Source organism: Dromiciops gliroides, chromosome 3, assembly GCF_019393635.1.
Source record: "Dromiciops gliroides isolate mDroGli1 chromosome 3, mDroGli1.pri, whole genome shotgun sequence".
Taxonomy (NCBI): Eukaryota; Metazoa; Chordata; class Mammalia; order Microbiotheria; family Microbiotheriidae; genus Dromiciops; species Dromiciops gliroides.
Window position 1 is genome coordinate 454924518 of NC_057863.1, and position 13219 is coordinate 454937736.

The window sequence follows — 13219 nt, forward strand, 5'->3', positions numbered from 1 at the left end:
CTCAGTGCTTTTTTCCATTAGACAATATAATTTTAAACAGTTACAAATAACAATAACTAGAATTTATAGAGGGCTTTAAGGTTTGCAAAGTGATTTATAAATATCTTATTTGATCATGACAACAACCCTGGAAGGTAGGTGCTATGATCACCCCCATTTTATAGATAAGGAAACTCAGGCAAACAGAGGTTAAGTTACTTGCCCAGGGTCATAAAGCTAGTGTCCGAGGCCAAATTTGAACTCTAGTCTTCCTATGCTCAGAAGCTTAGAATATAATTATGTACTATCCTGAGACTTATTTAGATGCTGCTGCTAAGGATGTTTCAGTTCTTTCATCTGGTGTATGAGGACAACAATGAGAATATGGAGAAATGGGAAAAGAAGAATAGACACAATTAAAGGTGGTCCTAGGATTGTGCTATGCATCTTTTCCATAGGACATGCATAAATTAAAGAGGACCTGGCTTATGAGGAGATGTCTTCAAAGTACACAAAATAGATGCAATGGCTTTTGTTTTGGCTAAAAAGATGGGTTACTCTGTGTTAAATGATAAATTCAGCCTAAAAGAAAAAGAAATCTTCCACCTTCATAGGGGAAGGAGGTGGAGACCAAACAGAAGGCCTCTCTGGCAGGAACAGCACTTGAAGCATTTTCCCAGTCTGGAAATTTGATTATCATCTTCAGCTCACCCCCTAAAGAGCTTGTTTTTGGCTGGATCAGACGTTATAGGTGTTACTTTGCTGCATTAAATATTGAACTAAGCTGTTTCTGTTTATTTTCGATTCTAAACATGCAGATGTAATTGGGGTGGGAGGAAGGGACTGACACTTCTTTTTGTACCCATCGCCTACAAATCTGAACAACATTCCAATAAGCCTTGAATCGTATATCAGGTAGAGCCTTACAAAGGTTCTCTAAGATCTCTGTGAGCCCCAAAAGAGGCAGTACACAATGGATGATGAAGCAGAGCTGGATCTTAATACAGGCAAGGTAGGTAGGCAGCCACCCAGGGTAAAAGTAATCAGTGTATAGAGAGGAAGAGGGCTATAGTTGGCTGTCATTGACATTTGGAGGTGGGAAAAGAGTGTGTGGATGAAACTCAGTCCAAATATAACAACTATTTCAACATAACATCTTTCATATTATATTGCCCATTACTAACAGAGAATATGACCAAGGTACCTTTGTGGGAAAATACCGGCTAGTCTTGAATTGCTTCAATGTTGATGACAGGGTCACTGTGGAGAAGAACAAAATCACTGACCAAAAGAGGACATCTGGAACATATGGATGCTCGTGTCCACAGGCTCTTCCAACATACTCTCCATGCAAAGAGTTACATTCCTGTTGAAGAGAATGAAAACAAATGGTGAAATTAAAGAACCAGTGGAGATTAGAATATATACAGTGCTGATGTAGCTAGTTTTTGTTTAAAGGTCTGAATAGCTTACCTAGCTTAAACTCCACAAGATTTTCTGAGGCCTGTAGCCTGTTCTATCAGAGCTCTACCATATGAAAGTTGAACATGAACATTTTTTTTTTGTGGGGCATTGAGGGTTAAGTGACTTGCCCAGGGTCACACAGCTAGTAAGTGTCAAGTGTCTGAGGCTGGATTTGAACTCAGATCCTCCTGAATCCAGGGTTGGTGCTTTATCCACTGTACCACCTAGCTGTCCCTGAACATGAACATTCTTAAACCTTTTCCTTTATAGGTCTAAGTTATAAATTGTTACATCTATTTATGAAAGAGAACCTAAGGTTTAACAATCAACAGGGATTTATTGAATATTTACCATGGTCTCATTATGCTAGGGAGAGCTTGAAAACTGGTGGGAGAGGCAAAAGGAACATACGTAATAAAACTAGAAGATGAGCAAGTACTAAAGCATGTGATATCGATGATAAATGCAAAGGTGATTCAGAGGTGGGAGGGATCCTAGCAGGCTAGAATAGGTGGAGAAGATCTGATGGAAGTGGTAAGGACTTGAGCTGAAGAATGAAGACGAGATACATCAATAAATAGAAGGGAAAATTAAAGGGCAAGGAATTCCCATTTTAGTAAAAAATACCTATGTTTTTAAGATTAAATGTATTTCAAATGTGACTACAACAATCCATCTGGATGGCTAAATCAGGAAAGTCATATTGATCTGATTGTGAAGAAATTAGATGCCAGGCATAATTTGTCCATCAAAGGAAGGCGATTGTGTGCTTGTAAAAACTATAACATTTTTTCATCATTTTATGATTTTAACTGGGAAAGATTAATAGCATTTCCTGGAAAATTAAGCTTCAAGAACACAATGATCTTTCAGATATTTCATTCTCCTCCCCCCCCAAGATTTTGAAATTCACCATCAACTTCTCAAATGAACATCTAGTTTTTAAGGTATCCAAATTATCTATGGCTCATAGATTGGCAATTAGTTAGAAAAGCAAGGGGCAATCAAGTTAATTTGGTCCAGCTACCTAATTTTTCAGTGGAGGAAAGTGAGAGTCAGGAAAGCTTAGTGTCTTGCCCACAACCACATAAAGTTAGTAAATGGAAGAGCACATGGAAGTATGATTTTCAGTGGTTCATGGATGGGGCAAATCATAAGGAAAATGCAGCAGAATCCCATGATCATGCCCAAGAGAAAATTGAATAACTTTCAAGCAAGCATCAGTGAGAGATAGAAAAAATGTCACTCAAACCATTTTCCCATTTTGGAATTAGACAAGTGGGTAACAGAAGAATAGAGGGGAGATCCACAGGGAGAGAAAGATGTATTCCACTCACTCTTCTTTTATACATTCTCTGTCCAAATTTTTAATCCTACCAAGTCAGATCATTTCAATCCAATTCGACAAGCATTTATTAATAACAGAAAAATAATTGCTAACAATTATATACTGCTTTAAGGTTTGAAGAACATTTTATTGATCTTCAGCAAACTGGTGATGTAGGTGAACTTTAAGTAAATGCCTATAGCAAGATACAAATTCAGGTCCAATGTCCTATTCATTATGCTCCTAAGTGTTTTCATATTAAGCACATACTATGAGTAAGGTACAAGAAGAACAAAGAAACACCCCCCCCAAATCCCTGTACTCAAAGAACCTGTAATCTATTGGCACACCTGTTGGAAGCAAATGTATTATATCCAGTGGGGAGGAAGCTTGCCTACCTGCCTAAGAGCCACTGAGGTCTGTCTTTCACTTATTATTACATATTTCTAATTTACTGTAATTTGTACATTATCAGAATTAAGCCACTAGAAAAAGCAAATCCAATGAAAGAATATTGATACAATCATCGATACAATCATTGATACAATCAATCGATAATTGATATTTAGAACAAGACCAGAATAAAGGAACAAATAAACATACAAAAAGGCTTCTTCTCTATTGCAGCCTGCAAATGAAAGGGCACTGAGTATGGAAGTTCAAGGAGGCTAGATGTGAGTCTCTGTTCCACTTGAACCACAGATCAAATTTTCCTTTATTTTTTCCCCTGGGTCAGAGCAATGTTGACAAAAAAGGAATGAGTATAAATAAACTCAAATAGAAATTCGAAATCTACATAGAGAGGATGGTGGTGGTGGTGGTGGTGGTGGTGGTGGTGGTGGTGGTGTGTGTGTGTGTGTGTGTGTGTGTGTGTGTGTGTGTGTGTGTGTCTGGGGAAGATCATATTGAAACATAAGGAAGAATAATTTTGCATAGCACCTGCTAAGAAAAAACTAAAAATGAGGTAGAGGAAAATTAAGACTGAAGCATATTATTCTCTCCAGCACATCTTGGCAATGAGAGAAATTAGTCAGAATTTGGGCCATTTAAACTTAGAGTGGGAAAAGCAATAGACACAGGTACTACGGAGACATGCTAGGAGTACCAGATAGGAAAAGTCTGTTCTGGCTGTTGTCCTCCATCATTGCTTTCTAGAATTTCCCAGGAAGGGAATATTATATAATCTTTCTAAACACTCATTACCCCATAAGGTGGCAGCAGAGTCCACAAAAATTTTCATTCTTCAGGAAAGACAGAAATTTTTTTAAACCCCACAGATTATGGTGAAGAAGTAAGGTACGCCAAAGTTTGATTTTTCTTTTGTTCAAGATGAAAAGACTTGGGATTTAAATTCTCATTTGGGAACATTTTAAAGGTCTCAGCTTTCCTCTTTTCTGTTGAGCAGCTGAGGCAAATCTTGCCTTGAATTGGTCTGTGTGGTATAAGGAGATCACTCAGGAAAATTCTCCCCTCTCTTCTTTATACCATAGAGCAGTCTGCAATTGCCAAATCCCGTCAATTTTACCTTCATAATATCTCTTTAATATGTCCTCCTCTCCTATAACATTGCCACTATCCTGGTGTAGGCTTTCATCACTTCACACCTCAACTATTCCAATAGCCTGTCAGTTGGACTCCCTGACTCATCTCTCCCCACTCCAATCTATCCTTCACTCATCAAATTGATTTTCCTAAAGCACAGGTCTGATCATGTTACCCAACTATTTGATAAACTCTAGTGGATCTCTGTTAAATATAAAATCCTCTGGCTTTTAAAACCCTGAATGATTGGTATCTTCCTATTTTACCAGTCTTAATCTTACTTTTCCTCCATATTCTCTAATCCAGTGACACTGACCTCTTTGCTGTAGACTCCAGGCAGCATTTTCATTGGTTGTTCCCAATGCCTGGAAAACTCTGTCTCCTCATTTCCACCTCTTGGACTCCCTGGACTCCTTCAAGTCTCATAGAAAATGAGAGAAGCTGACCCTGATCCTCCTTAACAATAGTATCTTTCCTCTGTTGATTGTCTTCAAATTATCTTATTTGTACGTAGTTGTTTGAATGCTGTCTCACCCATTAGAGCTTAAGCTCTTTGAGGACAGGGATTGTCTTTTGCTTTTCTTTGTATCCCCAGTGTTTAGCTTAGCAACATGCCTAGAATGTAGTAAGTGCTTATTAAATGCTTATTGACTAATGATACTTCAGAAACCTGTCAATAAGGAGTTGGTATTTAGAAATCTAGTATTCAATTCAATTTCAAAAAGAAAACAAAAAATCCCAATTAAAAATCTATTAAGGGGCAGCTAGATGGCACAGTGGATAGAGTACCAGTCCTGGAGTAAGAGGACCTGAGTTCAAATCCAGCCTCAGACAGTTAACACTTACTAGCTATGTGACCCTGGGCAAGTCACTTAACCCCATTTGCCTCACCAAAACAAAACCAAAACCAAAATCTATTAAGAACCTACCATGTAGGAGGTACTGATGAGGGAAAATGATGAAATAGGAATCTTTGCCCTCATACTCATAAATAACCATAATATGTTAAGATAGAAAAACTTAGAAAAACTCATTTTTATGATCTAACCCACATAAGTCTAGAACTCTCTGGAAATAAAATTTGTCTTAATTATCTGCAAGAGCTCTGCCTCTTTTCCTAAGGCAAATTGTTGTAGTGTAATAGAAAGACTACTGTTTCTTTGGGGTGTTGGTGGTGGTTAGAAAACCCACCCCTGCTACTTATTACTACCTGTGTGACCTTCAGCAAATCATTTCAGTCTCTGGACTCAGTTTTCATATCTGTAGAATGAGTGGGTTGAAATAGATGAACTCCAAAGTTCTTTCCAATTTTCAATCTATGATTCTAAATCCCTGTTATTTTCTAAACCACTCTAGTTGTTCTCAACTTCAGTTGAACTTTGGTGAATAATAGGGATACAGTGTAGTTAATGAAAAGCCACAAATAAATCTTGTCTCCATTTTGCCAATCACCTCAAACACTTTTCTCTCAAAACTTTTGTAACAATAGCTAACAAGTGGTCCCAAAATGGACTAATATGTATATAAAGTGTTTAATAATCTTTCAAGAACTACATAAAATAATAATAATAATTATTATTATTATCATATACTCTTCTGCATTTCTTAGCAGATATCCTGAAAGATGATCAAACAGAAGAAAGGAAGACAAGGAGGAAGATTATCTAAAGGCTAGAATAATTAATCCCTTCATTTTGTTGTCTTGCTTACTCCTTCAAATGAGATGTTTATAAAGCGCCTGGCATAGAGTAGGTGCTTAGTAAATGCTTGTGTCCTTCCCCTTAACTTCTTGATCTAAGGTCCTCAAACTCTTCGGCCTCTGTATTTTCTTTGGCTAGATCTAAGTTTGAAAAATGGAGAGAAAAGATGATTTTATCCATCATCCTGAAGTATCATGAGGGATACAAATAAGACATGGTCTCTGCCCTAAGGAGGTTTTGAATTAGAAAAACCAGACACAAACATATGAAAAATTAAATAGCAGTAAGTGAGATAATTGATAAAACAATGGGATACATCTAGGATTAATTCTCAAATGAATGGAATAAGCAGTAATTCCAGAGAACTATTCCTATTTGATAAGTACCTAAAACAATACTTTGCTTTTAAAATCTTCTGGATAATACTGATACCATTGAGAAATGAATCTTTTAAGAAGGTAGTTATATATGTATATGAACATTCTGGCAGGAACTTTCATATTATTTTTCATTGGCTAAAAGCAGTTTTTTTTTGCAATGTATAATTGAACGATCACACACATATATATTTGTATATATATGTATAAGTATACTGTGTATGTGTATATATACACATGCATACACACACACACACACACACACACACACATATATATATATATATATATATATATATATACTCCTTTAAGGAAAACCGAATATTTCCTTATGCTCCCTTTAAATACAGACCTTTAAGAATGAGAAGACAGCCACTGTTTAGCTTTTATTTTGGTGGAAAAGGACATTTATGGTCAAGAATAGCAATTATACATTGCAAAAAAACCCATTTTTAGTTAATGAAAAATAATATGAAAATTCCTGCCAGAATGTTCACGCCTAGTGAGTGAACAAAAAAACAACCAAAACAATTTAGATTTGCTTTGATTGGAAAGTATTGTTCAGAATACAATGTTTGACCCTCAAACTAATAATATTTAAAAAGTACCATGTGATTATCTAGATTACTATTATTGCAAGTCTTTCTTTCATAATGTACTCTGCTGGATTGGCTACCTTATATCTAATTATTTTTCCTGTAATCATGTAGTATGGTTAATATCCAGAATATATAAAAGCCAGACCCACTGCTTTCACAGAAATTTCATTATCCTTTAAAATCATAGGTGGAACTATTTGGCTTTAAGTAAAATACAATTTGAATAGGTAATGCTGTGTAGTGAATTGAGTGCTAACCCAAGACAGGAAGACATGTTCTGTCTCTGACCCATACTATTTGTGTGACCATGGACAAGTCACTTAATGTCTTAGTGCCCCAGGCAACTCTCTTAAGGTTAAAAGTCAAAAGATAGTTGGCCAGTCTATGATGAAATCACAGGTCAGAACTGAAAAATAATAACAAAATAGAAAAAAAACATCAGCTGAAAATTGAAGATAGAAGAGTACAGAAAGTGAATATTAAGCAACAGTAATCCAACAGACATTTATTAAGCAACTTCAGCATGTAAAGTACTGTGCTACATTTTTGGGGAGATAAAAAGTTTGAGATAGTTCCTCCCCTCATATCCCTTAATAAGGGAATAATACAAAGACAGAAAACTATAATAATACAATATTGCATGACAAATGCATTAGAGTTGTAGAATAAAACACTGTAAGAGAACATCAATGGGGTAAGGAGGAGGGGAAATGAAACAGAGAAGATTTTCCTTCAGGAGATGGCATTTAAATTAAGCTTTAATGGATAAGTTGGAATTTAACAAGTGAGGACAGGGAAATGAGGGCATTTTAGACATAACTATCATATGTAAGGTTCAGAAGAACGGTTCAGATCAGATCATAAAGTATATGAAGAGAATAATAAAAGATGAGGCATGGAAGGCAATATGAAACCCAGGGGATGAGGGAAGGTTAGATATTTGAACTTAGTAGATAATTAGGAGGCACTAAAGACTTTTTTTTTTAACTTTTTTTTTTCAGTGAGGCAATTGGGGTTAAGTGACTTGCCCAGGGTCACACAGCTAGTAAGTGTCAAGTGTCTGAGGCCAGATTTGAACTCAGGTACTCCTGACTTCAGGGCCGGTGCTCTATCTACTGCGCCACCTAGCTGCCCCGGCCACTAAAGACTTTTGAACAGAAGAATAACATTAATAAACCCCTACAGAAGATAGTGTATCCTAACAGTGGTGTGAAGGACATATTAGAAGGAGGTAAAGAGTGGAATTGGAAAACTTGTTAGGAGGCAACTGAAATAGCCTAGGTGGGTAGTGATAGGGTCTTATACTAGAGTGGCAGCAATGGGAATAGAGACAAGGGGCTGCATGTGAGAGATGTTATAGAGGTGCAATATACAGTATTTTAGAAACTGAATGGATACAGAGGGTGAAAGCAAAGGTAATGCTGTAGTTTTGTAGACTAGGTGACAAACAATAGAGCTATGAAAAGAAATAGTGAAGAAGGAGAAACAGGTTCAAGAGGAAACACAACGACCCAGTGGGATATCCAGAGACAGAGATGTCCTGGGAGCATCTGGGGATGCAGGTGTGGAGATCAGAAGAGAAAGAGCCAGCTTTGAGGGATAGCATTGGGTTTGGGATCAAGGAGATGTGTGTTCAAATTCTACCTCATACACTCACTAGCTGCATGATCCCGGCCAAATCTTTTAACTTTGCTATGTCTCAGTTTCCTCATCTGTAAAGTGTGTGTGTGTGTGTGTGTGTTTTGGACTTGATGCCTATAAGGTCCCCTCCTCCAACTTTAAGTCTATGATCTTATGATCTATGATGCATTGACAAAGAAAAGAAGATAGTGGTGAGAGAAAACTGTGAAATACGGTTGGGTGGAGCCAGAATTAAAGAAACAGTACCATGAAATGGGATAGGTATACATACAACAGACCAGAAGAAATAGTAATGGGGAAGCAGGCACGCTGTGATATGACCAATGGTTTCCTGACCCTAACAGCTTCCTTCCCCTATGCAATCTGACTGGCCCCAGCTTCCCTGATGCAGCTTCCTGGTCTGGGGTTATAAAAGGTCCCAATATTGAGTGGTCTCCATTCACATCAGTCCTACCACATGTGAAAATTCCACTTTTGTATCTTGCCTTTTCTTGTAGGAGGTTCTCAGTAAGAAATGTATCCTGGTTCTCTTTTCAACCATTCCCCTGACACATTTAACCCCAAATATGTGGCAGTTGTCTTTATTATTCCATCTCCCTTGTTACATTGCAACAGGAATTATTTGAGCAGAATTATTTGTCATAATAGACAAACCTTTCTGCTTCCCATAGCTGGTATTGAGAGAATGCTGCAAACAACATTTCAGCAGCTAAACTGAGACGTTAACAAAGCATCCCCTCCCCCTCACTGTAGCCTGAACAGCTGGAGGAATATTGGGAGGGGGGGGGCGAGGAGGGGAGTTTAAAATAAAAGCTTATAGATTCTTTCCACACAAGGCAGCTTTGGTTTTGCCATCTGGTAGAATTTAGGTCAAACCCGTTGTTGTCATTAAATGTGTTTTGACTTAATCTCAGTCATAGTCCCTTGTTGTTCATATGTAAATTTGTCTTCAGAGTAAAGGCACAATGAGACTCAGTCCTACTTCTCACATGAGCATGTACATAAGGACAAAAAAGTAATAACTAGCTCATTAAAATGTAACTGAAATTGCTCAGGTTTAAAATCTTTCTCCATTTCTCTAATGACATACACATCTTCTTGTTGTCATTCCTAAATATTAGTAGGAATAACTGGTTTCAAATTTTGACAACAGCACCCCCCCGCAAAAGGAGAATATTCATGCTATCATTAATCTTTCAATGTTTCACTTACTGACACAGTTAAGTTGTCCCAAATTATGTTAGAGGCAGAGATATTGAATTCTCTCCATTCCTTCAAGGTATCATTGCTAGGATTATGTGGCTCCACACAGTTACATCTGAAAAAGCAAAAAAAAAAAAAAACAACCAAAAACCCAGTGTTTCTTTTTCATTTATAAGTTTTATTTACGAGCAAATGTTAACTAGACTCTGTAAATAGGCACTTTTGCTCACTTGAGCCTAATAATACTCAGTTTTCCTGTTGTCTTTCCTATGTCTAGAAGAGAGGCAGGCAATCCAATTAGGAAAAATTCAAATCAATTGAATAAATATTTATTGAATATGTGAACAAGGCAGTGTGATTGGTACTGAGGAAGAAACAAAGATAAATAAGATTATCTAGGTCCTCAAGAAGCTTATAATTCAATGTGCTTTCTGCTCCTCCATCTGGAAAATTATATTTTAAAATCTAGGTAGCCTCAACATCCACTGGGCTAATTTCTGATGCCCCAAATCCAAATGCCAGGTAGGCCCGATAAGTCTCATTTGCTTTGAAATTCCCCAACCAAGGAGAATCAAAGGCAGCCCAAAGATGAAGCCATATCTTGATTTTTCCCCATGTTCTTCAATGTGACATGTTACTCATTCAAATAATAAAATCCAAGCATATCACCTTAGAGAAAATATATAGGTGAGCTTTTCTCAAAGTCCCATTATTACATTTTATAGAGAAAAAAAGGCATATATTGATTAAAACATCGTAATTGAGATAAAGTTAGAATGTAAGGAGTGTCACTATATGGTGTTGTTCTAGTTGAGCCATTTGGGAGGGTCAATTAATCACTCAACAAAAGTTCTTTGATCATTTATCCTATTAGGTACTGTGAGGGATAAAAGAAGATAAAGATTCATTCTCTACCTTTGGAGAACCTGCACATTTATTACAAAATCACAGAATCATGGAATATTAGAATTTTAAATGATCTTGGAGTCCAACTACACTTTACCAAAAATCCCCTTTATGTTGTCATTTACAAGTTGTAAGCCTTGCTTAGACACTTCTAGCATGGGGGAATTTACCACCTTATTTTTCCCCCCATACATCAAGCCATTATCTTCTTTGTAACTTCAACTTATTATTCCTAGTTCTGCCCTCTGGAAACAAGAAGAACAAGTCCAGTTTTCCTTCTCCAGTCTTTCAAATAATTGAAGTCTGCTCCCATGTGTCCTTTCTTCTTTAGACAAAACATCCCCAGTGTTTCACCCCACAGTTTCCTTTCTGCGGGCACTCCCTCACTATCCATCTCCTTCCTCGGCTGTGGCACCCTGACCTCCCTCATTGTAGCTGTTGAGCCTCTCTTTTTTCTTTCTTTTTTTTTTCAGTGAGGCAATTGGGGTTAAGTGACTTGCCCAGGGTCACACAGCTAGTAAGTATTAAGTGTCTGAGGCTGGATTTGAACTCAGGTACTCCTGACTCCAGGGCCGGTGCTCTATCCACTGCGCCACCTAGCTGCCCCTTGTTGAGCCTCTCTTAATGAATGCTAGGATAGCATTAATGGAAGTGGAGTTATATGTACACCAAAAGTGATCTAACAAGAAAAGTATAAGCACCCCTCAATTCCAAAGGTGTTGCTTTCCAAGTGTTTACTTGTAAATTGGTTGCTTGTAAATGGGGGTGCATTTCCCATGATAAAAATCATAGTATAGATGGTAGTTATCTTTTACAGAAAGAGTACAAACCCCTATTTAATCTATTAGATAACTGAATTATATGACACCATGTCATGCTACACAATGTTCAATTGAAAGATCTGGGGTGTTTAGTATAAAGGCAATGACAGAAGAGCACAAGCTCTGTTAGGGCCTAATGAACTAGAAAGGCCCCATGGTGGATTAGCCTAGTTAGGTTTATTTGTCATCTATGGGGACAACTTAGCTAACCTCAGAGTGGCTGATGGTTGATCATTCGATGATGGGTTTTTTTTTTTTTGGTCACAGTGACTCATAAAACTCCTATTAAAACATTGGGTGGCTGTGATCTTTATTTGTGGAGTAAGTGCCCAAACTTATGAAATCACAGGTTGTTTGAAGTAGAGAAAAGGAGGGTAGTGCATTCCAAAATGGGAGAAATGTATGAGGAACAAATGGGGGAAAGCATATGGTGTGCTCAAAAGATAATGGATATTCCAGAATCACAGAATTTGAGAGCTGTAAGGGACGTCAGCAGTCATCCAGTCCAACCCATATATGAAAGAAATCCCTAATATAACATACCTGACAAGTGGTAGCCTCATCTAGCCTCAGCTTGAAGACTTCTAAGGGGAGGAACTCACAAACCTTCAAGGAAGCCTATTCTACTTTTGGATAAATTTAATGGCAAGGAAGATTTTGTTGATATTAAGAATAAATTTGATTCTTTTAACATCTACTCATGAATCCTACTTTTTCACTCTGTGGTCAAATGGAACTAGTGTAACTCTTCAATACTTAAAGTGGGTTTTTTGTTTGTTTGTTTTTGTGGGGCAATGAGGGTTAAGTGACTTGCCCAGGGTCACACAGCTAATAAGTGTCAAGTGTCTGAGGTCAGATTTGAACTCCGGTCCTTCTGAATCCAGGGCCGGTGCTTTATTGACCGCACCACCTAGCTGCCCTCCTAAAGTGTTTTTTAATGATACCCTGAGTCTCCAGGTCAGAAATTCCTATTTCCTTCAACTGATTCTCATTTGACATAGCCACAAAGCCCTTCACTATTTTGGCTGCCCTCCTAATGCCACACTCCAGCTTAAACTGGGGTATCTAGAACTGAACACTTTACTCTGGATAGAGTCTGAGTATGGACAGAATCAGTGAGATTATCACCTCCTTATTTCTGGAGGTTGTCTTTTGTTTTTTAGTGAGGTAGTTATTTTCTCCCCCCACAAAACTGAAACACACCAAAATTTTTGCAACAGATATGCATAATAAAGGAAAATAAAACCCTCCATTGGCCATGTACAAAAATGTTCATTTCATTCAGCATATTTTGTACCTCATCTCTAGCTCAGGAGGTAGACAGAATGCTTCATCATTGGTCCTATTGTGGTATAAGAAAGGCTGTAATGGGTGATTTCAGAGAAAACTAGGGAGACATATGAACTGATGCAGAGTAAATTGAAAAGAACCAGGAAAACAATTTATATTATAACATCATCAAAGTGAACAACTTTGTAAGACTTAATAACTCTAATCAACATAATGACCAATCATGATTATTGCTAATATATTTTTTGAATGAAGTCCAAGATCTCATAGTTTATTTTTTGGCTGCTGCATAATACTGCTCACTTACATTCAGCTTGCAGTATATTAAAACACTCAGATCTTTTTTCAGAATGACTGCTATCTAACCATG

The 13219-nt window shown here is 37.4% G+C and overlaps 1 protein-coding gene across 7 annotated transcripts in view; it reads right to left on the reverse strand.

Moving 5' to 3' along the window:
- Positions 1-13219, reverse strand: part of SLC4A10 (solute carrier family 4 member 10) — a 373536-nt gene that overhangs the window by 43839 nt on the left and 316478 nt on the right. For all 7 annotated transcript variants that reach the window (XM_043991252.1, XM_043991249.1, XM_043991250.1 and 4 more), the window contains 2 exons: positions 9842-9947; positions 1184-1345 (listed from right to left, as the gene is read on the reverse strand). In XM_043991252.1, coding sequence (XP_043847187.1) covers positions 1184-1345; positions 9842-9947 — 268 coding nt within the window. The remainder of the gene's footprint in view (positions 1-1183; positions 1346-9841; positions 9948-13219) is intronic.